This window comes from Carassius auratus, chromosome 6 (genome assembly GCF_003368295.1).
Source record: "Carassius auratus strain Wakin chromosome 6, ASM336829v1, whole genome shotgun sequence".
NCBI lineage: Eukaryota > Metazoa > Chordata > Actinopteri > Cypriniformes > Cyprinidae > Carassius > Carassius auratus.
The window spans coordinates 9,675,877-9,699,010 of record NC_039248.1 but is presented as its reverse complement, the minus strand read 5'-3'; the positions used below and the strand labels follow the sequence as shown (position 1 = coordinate 9,699,010).

Below are 23,134 nucleotides of genomic sequence, written 5' to 3'. Positions count from 1 at the left end.
GAACATCACAATTTTTTGGAATAATTACATTAGGCTGTATGAAGCACCATAATATTTCTCTCTATTGAGCCCCTAGATACAGGTGTGACCAATAACCATCAGCGTTCTAATGGTACCTCCACCCCCTTCCAAGATATCCCATTGATTCCCTCTAGATCCCTCTTATCATGATTGCCCTGTAACAGACTGATTCATTTGTACCCACTCTGGAGCAGACAAAGACATATTTCACCACCAGGGGAGAATGCAAGTTCATTTTAAATAAGTAAATGCTTCCATACAAACAAGCACAGCAAACCTGGTGCTCTTTAAAAATAAATAAAAATATAGCATTGAAAATCATAATCTTATTTTTGTCAGCAAGAAAGAAAGAAAGAAAGAAAGAAAGAAAGAAAGAAAGAAAGAAATGTGCAGCCCTATATTGGTCTAATCAAAAGGTTGAATAAGATTTTTTCTCCTCTGCAACTGACTAGCAAGAACCAATATATCTAGTCCCATTGTAACATCATGTTTTTATGGGAAATATGTCAACACAGAATGGAAAAAAGTAATTTCTCCAATGAGCACTTTGGTAGAATCACCTAACAAAACAGAAATAAAAGACGGTTCATCTGGACTTGAACATTGCTGACTTCTTGTCTTTTTCAGCTTCAGCTAATCAAACTCGTCTCTTTGGAAATACTATCATAGTGCTTTTTACTTCAACCTCACCTGATGAATCCATTCTCCTGCTATAACATTATAATTTCAGCAACCGTATCTTATTTTTAATGTCCTTTACATTTAGTTTGTGTCAAAAACAAAAGTGTACGTTTTCTTTTGTGTGAATGGAGAAACAGCAGAAGAAAATGAGGCACTCTATCAGTGTGTGCATGTGCACACTCCGCAGCAGACTGCAAAGTCGTTAGTAATTATGATAATTGCATGAGTGCAGCAGCTTTTGCTGTGGGCCAGAGATGATGCATGAGAGAGAGAGTGAGAAAGAGAGAGATAGGAAATATGGATGAGTGATTATAATGTTACTCCACAGAGGGGGAAGTTTCACGTTTGCATTCAGTCATTAACATTTGTCATTTTTTCACAAAGAAAAGAAAGTCAAATAAAACCAAATTTCATTTTAAGTTATCTCAAAGTTAATGTATTTCTGGTTTTGGCTTTTCAATTTCATTAGAATTTTAAATTTCAACTACATACAAGCCTGGCACCAAAAAAGGGGGTAGATGGGGGGAAGCAAGTTACATAACTGAATGGGGGAGTGAAAATGGAGGTGTTTGCCAAATTTAGACCCAGACAACTAAATGAAATGGAACAAGAGGCTGAATTTAAATGGAACACGCAAAGCCAAATTCAATATAGCACTTTCATTGTAATCATTTGTAAGTACATTATGTTCAACTAAAATGGATCTTCACTGGCTTTCAGAGTTTAGCATTTTGATAAGGCTTTTTGAATGAAGCCATGCATGCTAAATTAAAGAAAAATGATTAACGTTAATATATTAATATTAATATATTAACTGGTAACATAGATTTTTTTAAATGTATTATGTTAAACAGTGCTGCATTTACTGAATCAAACAAAAATAAAACAAAAATGTAAAACTGTTATCTATTTTAATATCTTTTAGGTCTAAGGTCATTCCAGCGCTATAAAAAAATTATTATTATCATCAGTGTTGACAACATTTGTGCAGCTTAGTATTTTTGTGGTTTTTATTTTTCAGGGCCCCATGATAAATAATAAGTTCAAAAGAAAAGTGTTTATTTAAAAAATAAAAATAAAATCAACAGTCTTTGCTGTCATTTTTTATCAGTTATAAAGCAATAATTGCTAAATACAACAATACATTTATTTTGAAAAAAAAAAATCCGGAAACATAACAACATCTGGAAAGATAAAATGCAGTTCCATCTTTGGTTTCCTGAGTGACAAACTATTGAAAAAAATAATGCATTATATTATATTATATTATATTATATTATATTATATTATATTATATTATATTATATTATATTATATTATATTATATTATATTAGTCAGTATACATTTATAGAGTCAGTAATATGTGTTGCTTTTGTAAGCGGGCATTGGTGTATTGCAAAATATACCCTATAAATACTATAATATATAAATACTATTATTAAATCATTACCAGCCATTTTCACTCAAGTGGCAAGTGGCAATAAATTGAAAAATCATTTTAACATAATATTAAATAAAAATAATATTTAAAATTTAAGACATGAAACATACTTTATGTTATACAATCACAAATGTATTATATATTAGGGAAAACTGAAAGAATGAGATTGTGTGGTTAAGCGATACAAATAGTGTGATTCTACACAAACTCATTCTGTTGTACTGATGATGCTGTTAGTATTGTGTGCCAATGAGAATATAAAAATATCAAATACAAAAGAGGTCATGCACTTTCTAGCAGACAATTTTTAATGCTTGCTGTACCCTGTATGCAATTAATAATCAGAACAATAAGCTAACAAGCACATAGAAACCATCCACACACACAGACACACAAAATCCTTGAACAAATGAACGAAAACAATACCAGCAGCACTGCAGCTGCAAATACATGCACAAACACTGTCAAATAATATGAACCCTCTGAATGCAGGGCTCAATCGTCAAAGCTGATTTGGCTTAGGAACGTTAGCATCACAAAACTGCCCTAACGAATCATTCCCCAGTTTCACTGGACTCCTTGGAACTGATCTTCCAAAGGGGAACAGAGTGTTCTGCATTGTCCTGCAGCATGCAACTCTTTTCCTCCTCTCCCCTCCCTGCGTCCCTCCATGGCATTTTCTATGTTTAGCATGATGCTCAGAGCGCAGAGGGGCTATGAACCCACAAAGCCATTGCTGAAGATAGCAGCTGGTTAGTTTTGGTGTATCTGAGCCACAAGGCAGAAAGACTGGCCCTCTACTGTGCAGTCCCCGCAAGCTCAATACATCCAAATTTATTAACCATGCAAACCAGCATTAGCATTTCATACATGCTATTTGAAGGCTCCATTTTGGATTTAATTTGAATTTGAATCCTTCAGCATAACTGAACTCCAATTCATCAACCATATTTAAGATGATTATGGTAAAAAAATAAAAAATGAATAGAAGGATGAAGAAAAGGCAAACCCCAAACAGCTAATATTCGTAAAAATAGCTTGGCTGCAAGTGTGACAATGTCTTTATATAGCAGTGTAATAAACAAAGATTTTGAACAACTTACATTTTAGACATGGTATTTCCGGAGTAAAAAACATAATCATTTCAAATATATATCCTCCAGTAAAGTTCCTCGTTTAGGCCTGTTGAACAAATTTTTTTTTCTTTTTTTTTCTCTGTATTCACCCACTTGTTCGAATTAATGATATAGTATTGTTGTCCTTTAAGTCTTGCAAACAATATATAAAACAATAACAGAAAAAAAAAACTAATGGTCAGTCTGTTGTTTATAGAACTCTTGTACAAAAGCAAAAATGACTAACAGCTGGGCTGACATTCAATCTTACATATCCTTTGCTGCCTCGCAACTTAAGCCCTGTAATAAAATATTCCTTTGTAAAAAAAAAAAAAAAAAAAAAAACCTACGCATATAGAGAATTTTAGCAGAAACATAAAGCCTAAAGCGGCAAAAGCTCGTCACAGAGCAGTAGTGTTAGAGGAAATGCAAACGGATTACTTTGCATTTGCTTACACAAAGCTTCACAACACAACACAGTGCCTTTTTAAATATGTTCATTTCAATCCCTGGACCTCAGCTGTGTATGTGTCTCTTTGTGTGAGAACATTGTCTCTCTAACACTCTATCGGCATATTGACAGCACAATAAGATTGTGTGATGTAGGATTTGGGTGCGGGTGAAGTATATCGGCAGAACAGAGTATAGCGCTTCAGCGGATTGTGAAAGTGTAGCTTTTTAATCACTTCCAAAAGACAGAGCCCAAAGCCAGCCTTTCTTTGACAGAAGTGTGCTAGGCAAGAAAAGGACATGTTCAGAGTGAGTAAGGGAGTCAAGTGGGGGAAATGATGGGAAAAGCTAAAAGTCTCATGAGATGGAAAGACAGAGAGTGCCTTTAGAAGGTTTTGGTGCTTCTACGTGAGCTGAGAGGTTATCTAAGTATGAGACAGTGTTTGTGCCAGAAAAAAACTACAGCGTGCTGCTCAGTATTAGAGTTAATGGGTGTGTGTGTGTCTGTCTCAGAGAAAGCTAACGTGTGTGTGGGTGAAAGCACTTGCCTGAAACTCCACTAATCCAGCTAAAAATAAGAACTTGTGCCATGTGACACACAGAGTCTGTAAGATGGCTTCTTCCCGTGAAGAATTAATGCTGCTCAGACAGAAAAGATGCAGTCAGTGCAGACAGACTATGACACATTCACGTGCCTCCTCAGACAAATGAATTCTGAATGCAACTTAAAATGCATTAAATATAATTATTATTAATAACTACTTATTTAATATTGAATTATAGTTAACATAATTTTTCTCCATGAATTGTTGGACAATTTCAAGATAAAACCTTTCCTGCAAATTCTACCATTTTAGGTTTAATGACATTTGCATTTCCCCTACCGCAAAGATGTTTTGAGAAAAAAATCAAAACATGTCATGTCATCATTTAATTTTGAACATGTCAAAGGAGATAGAAAGTTTAATTTTGATACAAACAATATCAACGTTTTTAAACAAAACAAAAGAAATAAAATTCAGTCTCTTAATAAATCAGCATGTTACTGAAACCTTTCTAGCCCCCCGCTGTATATGAGGAACAGCTAAATATGATTTATATACAAAATATGTGAATGGATTTTTTTAAACTACTGTATATGTCTACTTTTTAAGGAATCGTCTTGATTCTGTTTATTTTCTACATTGTTCTTTTAGGATCTCCTCCCTTCTGGTGGATCCCTGTTAATTTTCCCTATATATTTCTTGTCCTCTATCTTCTGTAATTTCTCTCCCTCAATTATTTCTGTCTCAAAAACAAAGCATCACATTTTATATTTATTTTCATGACACTTTATAACAACTTTTCTGTAAAAAACATCAAAAAAAGTTTAATTAATGATATTATTATATTTAAGAACTCTGAAAATGATCAAAAAAAGAATAAAAATTAAATAATTATAAAAAAATATTTTTAAAGAGACCTTGTCCTCTGGTGTGACATCGTTCTCCTGTGGTGGGATAGTGCAGGCGTCACACCAGTGGACATTTTCTGTCACACCATAGGACGTTTCAGCCTTTTTCTGTCAATTAATCCAAGCTAACCTGTCATTAGCAGTAAGCAAGACACATTTGCATAATTATCCATGATTATGTAGCTTAACATGGCGTTTTTAATTAAAAAATATAATTTAGGGGTGTTACACCCAAGGACAACAAAACGTAACACTTTTGTAGTAGTTCCAAAAAAGTTAAATACTTGAACAATATTGAGACAAAGATACATCATGTGCACATGGCATGGAACTCACTGGGGGCTTCGTTAACAGGACCATGAATGGGGTCCTTCAACTAATTAAAGTTGTCTCTTAAATTTGCCGATTTAAATCAGGATATGGTGTCACACCAGAGAACATGGTTTTCAGAGACATGTATCAATGTATCAAGTTCCTACACTTTCAGAAATACATGGATGAAAAAAAACATTGCCATTTAATAAAATAGACACTTGTACAATTATGCCAGAGGTATCTGTTAAAGCAATAAGCCCAAAGAAGCCATGGTTTACAGTACATTTTTAACAGCTACACGTTACACATACCCAAACATACAAAAATGCATGCCTAGATGTTACACCTGATGTACAAATCAAATTGAAAGGAGGAGGGGGGGGGGCTAGATTAACTATCAGTGAAAAAATATATTTTTCTCCTTTGGCCATGTCTTATAACATCTAGGCCACAAAATGGGCCAAAACTGCATCTATTTTCCCCTTACAAATAATAGGATAAAAGAGGGTTATGAGGAGCTTTCATGCTAAAATTTAATGGATGCTCTCTTCACATGTTCACTGTTGAAATAGAGACCTTGAAAAAAACAGAAGGTCATATCAGCCTGCCAGGAAATACAGAAAGAGGGAGAGACAGGCAGTGAAAGTAAGGAGTGCTGCCGCTTAATGGATTATAGGATATGGAAAAAGCTGGATGGGAGGGAGGAAGGGAGAGAAAGAGTGTGTGTGTTCTGTTTTACAAGGGGGATAGTGGAGGTGTGTGTGTTGGGGATGGCATGAGAAAAATTCTGTCACATGCTTTAGAATAAGGGCCCAAGCAGCTCTCTTAGACAGACACAGCTGTAGTGCCACAACAACTAGTAGCTACTGTTGTTCATCACACTAGACTGTGACACCATCCTCCTCCTCCTCCACTTCGGCTAATGCTACTTCCTTTCATCCTACACTCCATGCCTCTAGGCAAAAAACCTGCAGATTTATCTAAACTACTGTTCTGGCTCAAGATTAGTGATATAGACCTATATATATTGGCCAGACTGATTAACTGCCTGTTTTGAGATTATCAGCATCAGCCAGCCAATAACTGTTCCCACTTGGCTAATTAACCCTTCTTTGTGTCAGTTGTGTCCAAAATCTACAAACAGCGTTAAAAAATGAATAATAAGCATTTGTATTTTTTTATCCTTTTGAGAATTTTGAGGACCATATTGGGTAACACTTTAGTATAGGGTCCAATTCACACTAATAAGTAGTTGCTTATTAGCATGTCTATAATTAACATATTGGCTGTTTATTAGTGATATTAACAACAACTACCTTATAAACTATTAATAAGCAGCAAATAAGGAGTTAATTGAGGCATAAGTCATAGTTAATGGTTAGTTAATAGTGAGAATTGGACCCTAAAATAAAGTGTGACCTTAACATCCAACAATTTATAATGAAATAATTTCTTTAAACACTGTACAATTTGTTTTCAGTCACCTTTTTTATTTTGTAATGTTCCCAGCTTTGGGTCAAAAAAAGCATTAGCTGCACATTAAAGCATATTAGAAACATACAAATTAAACATACTCCTTTGCATGGCAAGTGCAATTGAAAATATTTAGCATATAAATATTATTTATATGTAATATAATTTACATATAAACACCCAATATTTAGAATAACATAATTTCATTATATGCTATATGGTGAACACAACTTTAAGTGTCCTTTTTATGTTTTTCAGCTCTGGATAAATATTTTAGCTTTGGTTGTACATTAAAACCCATAAAAATTCAACATATTCCTTTGTACGCCAAATCAAAGTTAGTTTTGGTTCGCTTCCGCACTGTAAAAACTGGAGGCTTGTTATTATTGTTTTTCTCACCACTAATTAAGCCGTCTACCTTCAAAGTGCACAAATATGAGATGCCAATTAGTGCTGAATAGCAACATAAATTAAACATAAGATTTGCCTCTAATTGATCATGGGCAGGACACTTTATTTCCATGAATATTAGAAGTCTCATTAGGAGCTTTATTAGGGGAGAATTAAGTTATCCATAGCTCCTGAAATATAAGTGTGACTGCACATTCATGATTAGATATTATCTTAATTACACCAAAACAGAGACAAATGCACAAGTGAGAGCAACAAAAAAAAACTCACCTTTAATCTTATTCAGTCTTAATATTTACAGAAAAGTGCTCCCATTGCTCGAGCAGATGTCCCTCATCTTGCCATCTTTCTCAGACTTCTCTCGGAGCAACACTTATTTAAATAGCCATGAAAATTCACACATGTACAAACTCATATAAATACAGACTTCCACCCATTCCACAAAGCCCCTAAAAAAATTAACAAAAATCAACACTTTTTTTTTTCAGCAAAAGCAAACATTTTCAAACACACACTGCTCTGGCTCTTTATAAATGTAAATAGACTGTTCCAAAAGTTCAAACACAGCTTTCAAAATGAGCATTGATTAATGAATATGGATGCGAAACATTTTTTCCACATTTACATTGCACTGAAATGACCTCTATGTATTATATTAGTCCTCGTATTATATTAGATTTATTTCTATATTATATTAATATTCAGACTACTAAAATCATATTTTTTTGTATATTCATCTATGTATTGATATATCAACATCATTTATAAATCTAAATTTATCATTTTAAGAGCGCAGGGCTATATTTACTCTAGAGCTGGGTCATAAGTTAATTAAAGCAGCACTAAAAATAGCCACCATTTTTTTCACTATTTAATAATTCACACTTAAATGTGAATGGCCTGCTATATAAAGGAGGTTTAAGAACCTTCCAGCTGGACGTTTATTACTTCTGACAAAATCTATCTGCCAGTCTCTCATGCTCTCTTCCTCTCCTTACCTGTCCTTTTCTCTCAGTGTGCTTAATGAACCAATAAATTTCATCCATCTCACCCTGTTATATTAATAAGGTAATTTCAGAATCTCCAAATCTCTTCTGAGGAGATCCAGCTCTGGCCTTTCGATCAAACATCCTCTTATCTCCACGGGATCGTCTCCTGACTAACTCCTGCTCCATCCAGCTGCCATAACCGCTGCCGTCTCTCAGGCTCTCCTAATCTCCTGTCTGACCTCCACTCTCTTTCTATTATTGTCATTGTCATTGCTGTGTCTTCAACCTGTTCCCTTCACTACGGACCCTTATGTCTCTTATATATTCCCCTCTCTGTATTATTAAGCATTAGAATTACAGAGAGATTTTTTTTTCCTTTTCGATTTAATTGGTTTTCGAAATTATTATTTTAAAGAAAACAAATGTATTTTTGTAATATTTTGTAACGTCACTTGGTCCAGTTTCATATATGGTGCCCTTTAAGTGATTTTTAATTGTTTTGAGTGGACAATTCACACATTTATGTCTTTGCATTGGCTAAATAGGTCAAAATTCTTTACTAAGCCAGTCTGAAGACTTAGATGTGTTTTCTGCCTGTCAATTATTTTGGGCGTTTATGCCACCCGTATATGGGGAGTGGGAATCTGACAGCGTGAAAGCAAAAACATTCTTGTTAAATGACATATTTACCTTTATTGTCAGTTGTTAGTCTGTCATGCAGGAATGCTATTTTCCTACTGTTGTTTTTGACAACATTGAGATTTGCTACTGCTGTCCTGCTCCATCTTTAATTCATTTTTGAGGGTGGGTTTTAGGACAATGGGGCATATCTGTTCATACTGCAAACAAACTGGTTTTGTTTAACAGTTAAATGTCTGGTTTCATGCATTGTGGAAAAACTGCAAAATTTGCTTACATAACTGCTCTCTAAAAGGCATTTGTCAGTAATATGGCCTACACAGAAACCAAAATAGCAAATATAATGTGGATCCATTAATCTCATTCATCCTCACTGACCTGTTTTAAAGAAAGACCTGTTTCAGCACTGGTCTTTCACACCTTGGATCTGAAAAAGACTCCAGAAATGGGTGTGTAAAACTGTTGAAAAGTGTGAGTGTAGAGGGCGTAGAGACCTACAACACACTCATTATACAGACAAATGAATATTAAAATATATTTAAAACAGAAAAAAACAAAGGCAGTTTTTTTTTTTTTTTACGCTTCTTTTAATTTTTGATCTATATCGTTTGCGGTGTATCACAATAATCCGTTGTGCAGTCACGTTTTTCAAATCAAAGCCCATCACAGACGAACCCAAAAGAGACTATTTGTCTTGAAGGATTTCTAGGTTTTTCTTCCCTCACATTTTTTTGGATTTCACTGCTCTATAAATATGATTTATGCTTGATTTATGAAAGCTGGTTACTTTATATTTTTATTATTCAGAGATTTTTTTATATGTTGATGCTATGAAAATCCTCATGAACTTCTAATGGAAATGGATCAAGCCATTTGTTTTATTAATATTTGTTCTTGTTCAATTTCCATCAGACATTTTATATAGTCTAGCCTGTCTAGCCTCAAAGACATTTTTCTCTCTTCTGTCTCGTCTTCTCCTCGTTTCACATTTCACACTGACCAGAAGCTCTCCTTTTGCTGACCTGCCTTGCATGTGGGATTGCGGGACAGAGATTTCTAACACACACACACACACACACACAAACAATACATGCTGGCAGTGTCGCTTCGTAAAAGACCTCAATTGGAAATCAGTGGAGAATGAAACTGAATTTGTGAGCCTGGCAACTCGATACAGGCATGGTAACTTCATCCATCACACAAAGCTGCTCTGATTTTCCTTTCTCTCTGAACAAGAATAAAATCATATGGCCAGCAGGCCAACCCAGTGGGGCTTTCAGACCATAGAGGAGCCCTGTAGGGTCATTCTCGTTGGTTTTGATTGTGCTAAACACTCTGAAACACAAGGTTTGATTGAGTTCATTCCTCATTCACCCATCTTTCTTGTACTTGCCTCCTATAATAAATGGAAATATCTTTCAGTATCTCCTTTTGCAAGCCCTAAAGCAATGCAGACATTTAACTGGTTTGTAAAGTCTTTTATGCGGGACAGGCATTATTTATCCTAGATAGACGCTATAAACAGACCCTCATTTTAATGTGTGAACACCAGACATTTCATTAATAAAAGTCTCTAGGTGATGCATCTCATTTGAGACCAGCAGATCAGTATATTTCCATTTTATTCATTCTTAACCCTTTGTTTGTGATACAATCCATACAATTACTGTGTGCACATACAGTATATTTCCTCATACTGCGTATCAAACAGGATAGGTTTTAGACTTCAAATACGTATCCACTAAAGGCTTGTACAGTACATAAATAAAAGGCCTAGCTGTGAGTGACAGTATAACACTGCAGTCCCTTTGTGCCGTTTTTCACAAGGTCAACAGCCTTTACAAGGTGTGACTGTGCAACACAAACAATAGTCAAGCTAAAACTGTCAACATGTGATATCACACGCAAATGCACACACCAGCAGACAATAATGCAGATGTGCAACCTCAATACTGATGTGTGTATCTTTATATCCGCATAAAAGCTTGATCCTGACTTTTGGGGATGGTAAAAAAAATTATAAAACAGCTATGACAACATCTGAAATTTACAATATTTTAATGCAGATACATACATATATTCAGTGCAAATTATATGTATTTGGATAAAGCATCTGCTAAAAGAAAAAATATAAATGTTAATATACATATCTTTATTCTGCAAAATACAAAGACATTGTCCTTCACCATCGCTGCATTGTGCTTTATGATGCCAGTTCAGTAAACAAGATTCAGTAAGATTCAGAAGCATTAATATGACAATATGGGCAGATATTTTGTCAATGTTTTCTTCACCAACGAAAACAGTTATGAGCAATACTACAGCAGAATACCATTGTTTTTTTTGTCTGAATGAATCAGCTTTGTTGAAATGATTGAGTGAACAGCTGCATGACTCACTCATTATTGGTCAGTTCCTAAATAAATCAGCATGTTTTAAGGAATCATTTGAACGAGCGATTCAAAAGACTCATAAAAACAAACACTGTTGTACTGGTGTAACAATGCAACTTGCAGCTGCTAATAAAAATGATGGAATACAAGGGCCAAAGCTAATTTTTGTATATCTATATCTATTTATCAATTAATTCTAGAATTTGTTTGTACATCTATATGTACATGCTTTTTGAAAGCAGATCCTATTATGGAAACAGGTAATTGTGACCCAGAATACCATATAATTAGTTAAAATACAGAATAAGAGGATGATCAAAATAAAGATGAAGGAGAAAAGGGAACAAAAGGAAACCTCATCTGCAGATAAGTTCAGCCGAATTGAGACAAAGATTTGCTTAGCCAGCTAAGTAAAAGACAATGAGCCCTTGAAAGCTGTCACTGCTGGTATTATTCTAGGAGGTGTGATCTCTCAGCATGATGTGCACACAGGGAAGTATGTGCTGATCTAATGAAAATCCTAACCCTTCAGTTTATACAGTAGGTGCATTATAAAGCTAGAAGGTCTGGAGTGTGTAAGGGCCTCTGATGTGCCCTTGTTATGAGACCACCTTATCTGCTGAAATGGGGGGACATCTACCATCTATCAGTGATGAAATCAAACACGGGTAGGATACAGATAATTGAAATTCTATCCTCCCCAAGGCCTGTGAACAAAACTGCTGAGAGATCACTATCATGTGCCTGTATCGTCTGGGGTTCAAGCGAGGGCTGTCCGCCCAGACCAGAGGCTCACGAGAGCAGATACAGGGTGAGTACAGGAGACTCTGCTGACTGCATACAAATCAGTCCAAGGCAAAACACACACTTAACAAGTGACCTCCTGGACTTAAACTAGGAAAGAAAATGAAATACAGAAACATTGAGGCTGTCAATCAACATTATTGAATTTTATAATAAACTGGCTGAGCACTGGAAGGCTGAGTATCGAGCAGTTTGCTGAAGAGGTGTACCACGATAAGTCCTTTAGATGCACCAAACTTAGATGCTCATCCAAGCTAGGAAGGTGGCAGCATGAAGGAGATTTGATTTTCTTCATGATAGAAAAACTGATTACTTAATGAGACATATGCTACAGCCATTACCTTCAACCCCCTGAGCTCCAATGATATCACATTAGCTGAATAATTAACCATAAAACTAGTAGTCAAGCTTTCTGAAAATAAAGTAGCACAACCCAGAGATAAAAAAAACAAACATTTAATGAATCTTAGTGATATCCTTAAAATTAATTTGTGAAAATCCAGTTTTTGCAGTTTTTTAATTATCTTTTTCACCCAACACTCCAAAAAAACAGCAACTTAAGTGATTTTGATCATTGTAAATGATTGTTTCTTTTTTTTTTTTTTTACTGTAGTATGCTATTTTGTATAACATAAGCATTAATATGAACATATGTGGGGTCATTTTCCATCATCTATATAGGCCTATATGCAATGATTTTAAGCTCAGATTTATATTCAGTGAGTAAACAGAAAAATTTCATGCTGTCATATAGCAATAATGAACTATTAACCTACTGTATGAACTATATTGGGAAAAGTTGATCTTAAAATGACTATAGCACAACATGATGCATGAATCTATGTATTAGAGTAGCCTTTTTATAAAGCCTCTTATAACTCAATGTTTTACCATTGACCATACTTCTCAGTGATGCTAGTACAATCATAAATTCAGTAAAAAAAAAAAAAAAAAACTAAATTATTCAACCCTGCTCTTTATAGATGTCCTTTATGTCGATGATTCACATGACTGATTCTGAGTCACTGAAATGATTGACTGCAATGAATCTTTTGAAACTAAAAGACCTCAACAGTGACTCAACTCTGAGTTCCGTTGTAATGACCCAAATTCTACCTTCCCTGACTCACTTATCTGAACCAGCATTGTGAAGATCAGAACTTTGACTTCCTATAATGACCAACAGCAGGCACTTCACTGAAATATTATTGATCGCAGCTTTTACATGGATAATGGCCTGTTTGACCTCATGTGAGGCTGACTAGCATTGGATAAAAATACTGTGGGACAAACACTATATGTTTTTCAACAAGGTATATTCGCTTGTTAAGTCTGACATCACATAGCAGCGCTTCCGTGTCCAAACGCTCTATTACCAAACGCATCAGTTACCACGAGAAAACAACAAAAGGTGCTAATATAAACTCACAATGTGATAGAATACTAGCGAAAAAGTTATAATCTTGACCTTTAACTCCATACCGAAGTCCCAGATAGGCAGACAATGAAAATATAAATATAAAAAAAATGTATAAAAATTATTTGTGTTTGGGACGCTGTGAGCACGGAGACTGTAGTGTATACCGTATTGCATAACAAAATCTTGGACTATATTCTGCTATGCAGGGTAGTCCCTAGCTGACGTGGGGCCCGGTGTAAGGTAGGAATCGGGGCCCCCCTTGGTCCATTTGTGATCGCATTCTGGGGATGGGGGTGCGGGGGTGGAGTGTGGGTCCCTTCGCCACGAGGCCTAATGCGACCGCACCAGCTTCACCCCACTAAGGACGGCCCTACTGCTACGTTGACAATGTCAGATGGCTTTTCATACATCATCATACATGCTAAACTGTACGTCCCATAATACATTTTCACTATATTTTTTTTTCTATTTTCTCATACTGTGAAAATAACACTTGTCAGGTCAAATCCATACTTGGTTTTATTTTCTAAAGCTTTTAGCTTTTTTCCTATTTATTTAAAAGCATACGATAGCAAAGGCAATTGTCAGAATAAGAATGGACAAAGGAACAGATGTTTTTCCTTTTGTCATTTACTATAGCAGTAACTCTAGCTGTTAACTGTGGTTTCAGAGCATGTTGTAAATAGTCAGGGATCAGCTTGGATCAATAACTGAGGGAAATTGGATGGGACCTTTGAAAGATACCTCTTTGAACAAGGAAACATTTTATGGCAGGATGGCTATAACAGGTTGCTTTTGTTTCATCCAGTCTTAAGTTAATTGTATGCAAATAAAACTCAAAAAAGCCAATATCTGAACAGGAGTCAGATTTATTGCAATTCACTTGTTTATCAACAGGCTTTTGAGTAAAACAGCCTAATGAAAGAACCCAAAGAAACCAAAATACTATAACTATACGAAAAACTATACGAAGTTGTTTTTACTTAATCGTATTTGATTTTACTATGATAAATTAAGATGAAGTATTTCCATAATCAGGTGACATGACAGATACGTTCATTGTGTTTTTCGACTTTCTGAACAGTGCATCCCGCTTTCGCATCTGTTATACCAAAAGTCACCTTGGAAGATAACTGAGTGGCGCGAGAGATGGCGCAAATGGAACTGAATATCCTATGGCCGCAAGACTGCACACAACCACCGACTTTCAATGGGAACGAGTCACATGACTATACTACGGCAATGACACCGCTTTATTTTGGTCCATCAGACTCTTGAAGAATATCTATAATTAGAGCTCGTCTCGTGCGGCCGATTTTGACCGAAAGTGCACGAATTCGTTCGGGTTTTGGGTCTCGCGACAGGAGCTCTTCAGCTTTAAAGCAGGGTAAAATGAAGCCTGTGATTTTTTCAGGTGTCCCATGCAGGATATGGTGATTTTAGAAATTCTCCCTCACTTTAAGAGTAATATCACCTGACATACGCACGGGGATTCAGTGCAGTGTTTGCTGGAAATTGCATGACATAAAAGGTGCATTATGATGCATAACGTTTTTCTCAAGGTGAGATCCGGACACCTCGCGCTCTTACCTTCAGCTGTCGCCTTGCCATGTCTGTCGGCTGCTTGGCGTTGAAGGGATAGGCGATGCATCGCATCACAAAGACATAGAGTTGCAGCTTCTTCTTTCGTTCCTCTTCTTCCCGCTGCAATTTCTCTACGTCTTCCTTTTCCTGCTCGCTGGCAGCCGACGGGCTCGGGCTGGATGGTCGCGCACTGGAGCCTCGCGTGGCGGGCTGAAGCCTATCGGAGCTCTCGCTGGTCCTGCTGGGGGAGATGCGAGAGGAACTGGACTGAGGAGCCATCACCTCTCGGCTTTCCTCCTCCACTATCCCGTCTGATTCCTCTTCGCTGGAGGATGGATCCAACATTTTTGCTCTCGGACGGCGCTCGCCTAACCGTACAAGTGAATAAAACGCACGATGGGATGTTTACAGCGTGGAAACCTATCAGTTTGTTGACGTAGCGTTCGGCATTCAGAGGGCTGGTCGACTGGCGGTGAATTTTTAATCTCCTGAAACACTTCGGGTGCGGAAGCAGACACTGCAATCTCTTCACACGGCCAGAGCAAAGATGCTGCTGCATACGTGTTCCGTGCTGTGCCTCCGTTCTCCAGTCATTGCGAGGGACTCGGGAGGAACTGGGATGGGAGGGGCGCGCGCAATGAAAAGAGCGAATGATGGCCACTTCCTGCTGAGTCTCTGAGACGCAGGCGCTGTCCGCGGTGCTGGATGAGAGAGCGGGTCATTTCGGTCGCAAAAATGGTGAGGATAGTTGACACCGAAAATGTGCTGTTATTTCATTTGACCTCTGGACTTTACTCACAGGACAGGGACTTGTCAAATTACATCACCATATTTCACATATTTTCACAAGTCATCACAATTGTGAACTATTTCTGTAATTAGTTAACTATCCCCAATGTTGGGGAGTAACTAGTTACATATAAGTAAATTATGTAGGGTGAATTCAGGTAAAGTGGGCCACTTTTTGTAATTCATGTAATTTAGATAACTAGATGTTGTTTTTATGTTCTTCTTCTTTTTTTTTTACTTTTGTTCACTTTGGACCAGCTATAATATTTCAATTTGAATACACTTCACATAAAATGTTATTTGCAAGATATATATCAATAAATATTCTGAGATCATGTACTCATGTAACTTTCTTTTCAGGTAAAGTGGGCCAGCTGGTCTGGTAAAATGGGCCATCCCTTATTTATAAAAAATAAAATATTAATTAAAAACACATGACATATGTCTCTGGACCACAAAACCAGTCATAAGTCGCACAAGTATATTTGTAGCAATAGCAATAGCCAACAATACATTGTATGGGTCAAAATGACTGATTTTAAGTACAGATCATGTTCCATTAAGATTAAGATATTTTGTAAATATCCTACTGTAGATATATCAAAACTTAATTTTTCATTAGTAATATGCATTGCTATAAGGACTGAACCCCCCCCCCCCCCTTTTTTATTTATTATTTCTTTTTTTTTTTTTTTTTTTTTTTTTTTTTCACCCTCAGATTCCAGACTTTACAAATAGTCGTATCTCAGCCAAATATTGTCTTATACATCAATGGAAAGTTTATTTATTCAGCTTTCAGATGAAGTAGGAAAAAAACGTTTAATTAAATTTACAGTTACTTATGAAAATGTTAACAATTACACAGGAGGTTATATCTGTAATTTTTACACACACACCCACATACTGTACAGATTTAATTGACTTACTGCATACATTTCAGTGACTGCTCTAAAATATGAGACACCAATGTTTCAGGAGTTTAGTACACAGAATCGGACACATGCTCATTCCATAATTGTTTTATTTCCTATTTGGGATTATGTATTTGCTTTATTTTTTTAAGATTAACTCAAGATTAACTTTTTCGAGGCATTGTTAGATTCCAGTATCATATATTAAACTATCTCTTGTTATGATTATAAATCTGCATTTCACCTCATAACTATCACAAAGTGAAAAGAGGTGTTTAAGTCTGAATTTGTGGCTTTGCCTTCAAATGTAATTTTTATAATCTTGACTAAATTTGAATCTTGATGAAGGATTTTTATAAATACAGTGACAGTTATCAGTGTTGTGTATTACAGTAAGGTTAACCCTGCGTAGGTTACATATTTTAAAATGATTAACAGTTGAAAACATTAGAAATTTTATAAAGTAACTGAAATAGTACACTACTTATTACATTTTAGAAAGGGTAACTTGAAGTCTGACGCCTATTACATTTCCATGGTAACCTTTACATTTATTATTATTTATTATGTAGACATGACATTATCCAGTAGTTTGTGTACTGTTGGACTAAATTTGGATAAATCTTTTACTTTTTACACCTCAGAGTGACTGTCCTCAAACGTTTTGCCATTTAGCAGAAGCTTTGCTATCCAATGCGATTTCCCTTACTATGGCAACAGTCCCTCTGGAGAAGCCTGGGGTTAAGTGTTTGACTCAAGGGCACTTTGGTGCTAGGGGTTTTGTTTGTAGTTTAAAGCAACACGTCTTAAGGTCATTTTGTGGGCTTTTCTAGAGGAGCAGCTAGTCAAAGAGCGACAAAATACCAACATTAGGTGTTTCCAACCGTATCCACAGGGGACAAAATCAATAAACAGCAGACACAAAGAAATAAAATCAGATAAATTATGTTGGCAGCTGATAAAAGGATAGTCTGATTTATGATGAGCCCCACTCTTATGTGAAACCTGCTCTTTCTCAACTATGACATGTTAAACAACATCCACGGTAAAAGATTTAGAATCTGTTGCCTTCAAAAACAAATACATATTTCAGTTCGTTTTTGACAGCACTGAATTTTTTACATTATTGGCTTACATTCTTGCCATCTCGTGACTGTGACAAATTTTATCATCACACACAGCCCTGCAGCAAGAATTCATCCTTGACTATGTACAGTCATATAACCATATATCCAAAGGCTTATGTGAATTTTTTCTGATGGATAGGGGAAATGTACTTTAGTCGTGTTGACTGCATTTTGATCATTTATCAGGAATATTCAACCACTATAAAATCAAAAGCAAATAGTGCAGATAGACAGTGTTTAACATGACAATTGTGTAATAAGTATACAGAGAGACTTCAGGGCTTGACTTTGGACAGTTCATTTTAATAAAATAAATAATTATCACTGTTAATATAAAAGCGTGTGTGTAATTTACATTTTAAAACAAAGTGTTCAGTTTACCACAAACCTTGTTTGCTCATATAATTAAAAAAATCCATTATAAATCCCCATAGGAAAAAGTATTCCAGGTTTTAACGTCACATCTGCAGCACTCTATAATGTATTAAACAAAAAAGGTTTTAAGCATGAGAAGGCTATAATCATAAAAACGTTGTTTCTGAAACTACTCAATACTGACATGAATAATCTCTCACTGTGTTCATCTGTATGTTTACCTTTCAATGGATTACTAACAAATAACAACACTCTGATCATTTAGTGAAAATATGATTTTGAAACTGTAACATAAACATCATATTCTTTATGTATAATAAATGTCATCATCACACACAGCCCTGTGGCAAGACTTAGTCCCTGGCTATATAGTCATAAATCGAACGGCTTATGGGAAATTTTCCAGATGGATGGGGAAATGTACTCCAATCATGCTGACTGCATTTTGATCATTTATCAAGATTATTCACCCACTGTGAAATCAAAGTAGAGCAACAGATAGGCAACATTTGACAAAGACTTCTGGACTATTCATTCTAAGAAAAAGGATAGTGAAAAAGTAAAAGAATATCCTCCATAAAAGTTGGCAAACAGAAATACCAAACTGTAACATGCACTTTGTTCTTTGGGCTTGCCAGAGAATTAGCAGTTAAGACTATAAATATAAAGTCCCGATGGTTCAGACTATCGCACCAGATGTTCAGTTAAAGCGGTGCTCTCCAAAAACATGTCTGCATGTTCACACATTTGCTAAATATAGCTCAATGAGTGTTCAGTTTATTTCAGAATAATCACACTCCTCGAATGTGTCGATGAACCTAACTGATATGGAAATATGTTCTGCTGCAACAAAAGCAATTATACAGTACACACAACAACCCACTTTTTTATTGTAAGGATATCTTACCGAACATATACTCAGTCACTCACTGAATACACGTTTAGTAATGCTTTTTAAAAAAATTAATAAAAGAACCTGTTCTCAAACCAAATGACTGCTTCATGGTTCAGTCAGGAGACGGGATCATCACATTATACAGGCCATGAAAGATTCTCTTTGGAGGTGTGCTATCATGTCCTGTAGCACAGATATTCAGTGTTCCAGACCACAGGTACCACCCCAGGTGTTTCCAGAACAGTGCTGCTATGCTAGCACTTCCTGTTCGGGCTTTCTCCAGTGGATGTTGTCACAAATGGTTCTCCAGATCCCCCATCACCCCCCCCCCCAACCCTTGCTCCATCTGCAGCAGCACTCTCTCTGCATCTTAACCATCAATAATTGATTTGAGTTTCTCTCTGCCCTGCTTTACTTCAGCTTCAATGTATGTCTTGCCATCTCTCTGATGGAGGAACTTGTATAGTAAAGCTAATATTGGCTTGCAGTGTTTTTGGCTTGGAGAACAAATCCATTTCTGGTGATGTTTTGTATGTACCTATTTCTTTTTACAACATTTATATTATATTTATATTATATAAGTTAGCACATGCACAACATTATATTGTCTAATCATGCATTAAACATTTTGAAGGCCACACATTGTATGTAAAGTAATAGTATGTAAAGTAAAAGCATGTTTTGTGTTTGTTTACATATATATATATATATATATATATATATATATATATATATATATATACATATACCGTATATAGATACAGTACAGACCAAAAGTTTGGACACACCTTCTCATTCAAAGAGTTTTCTTTATTTTCATCTCTCAGGGAACTCCTTCAAGACTGTTGGAAGACCATTTCAGGTGACTACCTCTTGAAGCTCATCAAGAGAAGCCAAGAGTGTGCAAAGCAGTAATCAAAGCAAAAGGTGGCTACTTTGAAGAACCTAGAATATGACATATTTTCAGTTGTTTCACACTTTTTTGTTATGTATATAATTCCATATATAATTCCACATGTGTTAATTCATAGTTTTGATGCCTTCAGTGTGAATCTACAATTTTCATAGTCATGAAAATAAAGAAAACTCTTTGAATGAGAAGGTGTTTCCAAACTTTTGGTCTGTACTGTATGTACATATATATACAGTATACATATATGCATTTGGTGTTTGTGTGCATGTTACATGATTTCAAATTAGACATCAAAATCTGACAATATGTCAGTGATTAATTCACAATAGAGGCAGAAGCAGTTCATTTAATTCCATCTATATCTTCTTCTGCGGAAAAAGACAAAATGGGTTATTAATAGAATGATTTGAGCTGGCCTTGACCCTGCCATTTTCACATCCTTACTCCGCTCCTTTTTTCCTACTTTGACTTTAATACCTTAGCCATGACAGTTCCATAATTGCTGTATTTCAGGATTCTTACCAGCCCTCTGCTCTCTCTCTCTTACTCTGTACATAAAATAATGCTGAACACTCAGAAGTGTCAAGCCAAATCAAACCGAGGAGTCACATTATAATTATAAATAGATGGATGGATGGAAGGATGGATGGATGATAGATAGATAGACTGTAAAAATGAGTCTTTAAAATAAATTTATATATTGATAAAAATAGCAATATGATAAAATAAAAAGGAAAATGTTTCCTTTTCCTGGAATGTTTAGAACTGACTACAATTAGTAACATTTCTTGTTGTGTTCATCTATGTTTTGCTACTAAAACATCACTGTAAAAATGACTTAGAACTGTAACAAATATAAATGATTAATTACATTATTTATGTCCTATATTTTAATATGAGTCTAACATACAGGCCGCATTCTCTCTCTCTCTGCATGTATAACCATAAACAAGCTCTCAAAATGCATGCACATCTGTGTACTAGATTCAGACATGCTATACACGTTCATTCTACAAACATCTTATAAACATTGTTTCCTTGCTCTGTGTAAGGCAATTAGACTGATCTGAAAAGAAACAACACTGAGGGGATGGGAGTGTGGGAAGAGGTGCACTGTTCTGGTAATCAATCAATTGAACAAGCATTATTTGCATATTCATCAATTCACCCCTCCAACCTAAAAGCACCTCCCTCAAATGACAGATTTTAAACAGTGAATATATGCACATGTATTGACAAATAGATTTTCAAAGGGGGTTCAGTTCAGACTCTTAAGCAAAACCAGTTTTAACTCTTCCATGAAAACTGAAAAATATTGATGATATCATTGTCCAATATAATGCACTGTAAAATAATATTGTGCCTTCCACGTATATCACTTATTACTATAGAAAATCATGAACATTGAACTATTTTACTTTGATATAGCTGCCGGTTTCAATAGAAAATACATCAGTACAAGAACGAAAATCACACTCGTCAAGCCATTTGATGGTTTCTTTAACTCATAATGTCATGGAGTAAATAACATCTAAAAAACGCTCAGCCTTGCTTCTTGACTGTGTGACATTATTAGACTGTGTTTGTGTGTGTGTGTGTGTGTGTCATATCAGTGGGTCAATGGCAAAGGCTGAATCTGAGTGCTTAAAGACGTGGTTGTAAAGCTCTCATAACACTTTTAGTCTCTCTGTCTTTTTATCCCTCAGTCACACTTTTCTTTCTATGTTCAAACAAGCTGATGAAACAGGATATTTATTTACAAGTATGATGAATGCACCTATTATTCAGTTTCCATGACCACATGCACGTCTGTGCAGACTTTTAGATCTATATTCATCAGACACAGTATATTCAAGTCCTCGAGTTTTATTGATCAGAATTAGACCTACTCTAAGTGGAACAACTCACAACAGCTCCTCACTTATGCTTCAGTCATCTTTCAGATGTATATGGTTTATCAAAGACTACACCAATATTATTAGACCAACTACATGCATGCTTCCAGGCATCTGTCTTTTACCTCTCTGTACCCTTTTCTAGAACAGAGCCAGGTTTAAGAGGACCATTATTTCTATAGAGCTCTTTAATGCACTGGTCCTTGATCTGGTACAGCACCAGGCAGAACAGCAGGTGACACCAAAGGCTACGTCAGCACTGTTAAGTTCCCTCGTTCGGAAGTGAGTCTCATCTTAGCACTCACCTCTTTCCATCTCTATAATTACAGCAAAAGAAGAAGAATGGTGATTAGATGATGATCACTCTAGAATGATCTGTGATTCTCAACCAGAGCCTACTTACAAGGATAGTTAACCCAAAAGAAGATATTTAGAAAATGTATAAATAAATAAAAAATTGTCCATACAGTGAAATTTAATGAAGTCGGAATAAACATTGGAGCCAGCAGACTTCCATTGTATGGAAATTATGACAATTTCCATTTTTTAGATGAGCGGGTTCCAGAGAGGAGGCTATAGCTACTTAGATTTTGCCTTATTAAATCAAATGGAAATTAGGATGAAGAAAAGAGCACAATAAAATGTGTGAGATTTGAGTTAGCCGATATTTTTTTTTTAGGATTGTATGGGCACATTAAAAAGTTAATGGCAAGGAAAATTACAACAGAAATTTGCACAATCAATATTTTTTATGTGTGCGAAAATGTTGCCTTTGAAAATTTCACTTATGTTTAAATCGCTTATTATGTGAATTCATTGTGTTGGAGGTAACTTGTATTGCCTAATTACATTCACTTTCTGTTCAGTTCTTTATTTCAACTCACAGAGTTGGACATATACATATAAACTGTTTCTTTCTTCAACTGGAGCATTCAAATTGAAAAACTCAATACAAACGAATTCAAAAACGCTGTTAACGAACATGCGGTGTTGTGGACGTCGTTGACACTATGGTTACAGGTAATATTCGCAGCAATCG

The 23,134-nt window shown here is 35.7% G+C and overlaps 2 protein-coding genes across 20 annotated transcripts in view; one reads left to right on the top strand and one right to left on the bottom strand.

The window, feature by feature from the left end:
* The window catches only part of LOC113095412 (calcium-dependent secretion activator 1), a 74,392-nt gene extending 58,472 nt beyond the window's left edge, over nucleotides 1–15,920 (bottom strand). For 5 of the 17 annotated variants that reach the window (XM_026260943.1, XM_026260962.1, XM_026260969.1 and 2 more), the window contains exon 1: nucleotides 15,197–15,913. In XM_026260943.1, coding sequence (XP_026116728.1) covers nucleotides 15,197–15,535 — 339 coding nt within the window. In that variant the 5' untranslated portion in view covers nucleotides 15,536–15,913. Of the gene's footprint in view, nucleotides 1–15,196 lie in introns of all 17 variants that reach the window. The other 12 variants (XM_026260934.1, XM_026261019.1, XM_026260956.1 and 9 more) reach the window with 9 other exon arrangements.
* Nucleotides 1–23,134, top strand: part of LOC113095539 (synaptoporin-like) — a 41,918-nt gene that overhangs the window by 5,037 nt on the left and 13,747 nt on the right. The window lies entirely within an intron of this gene.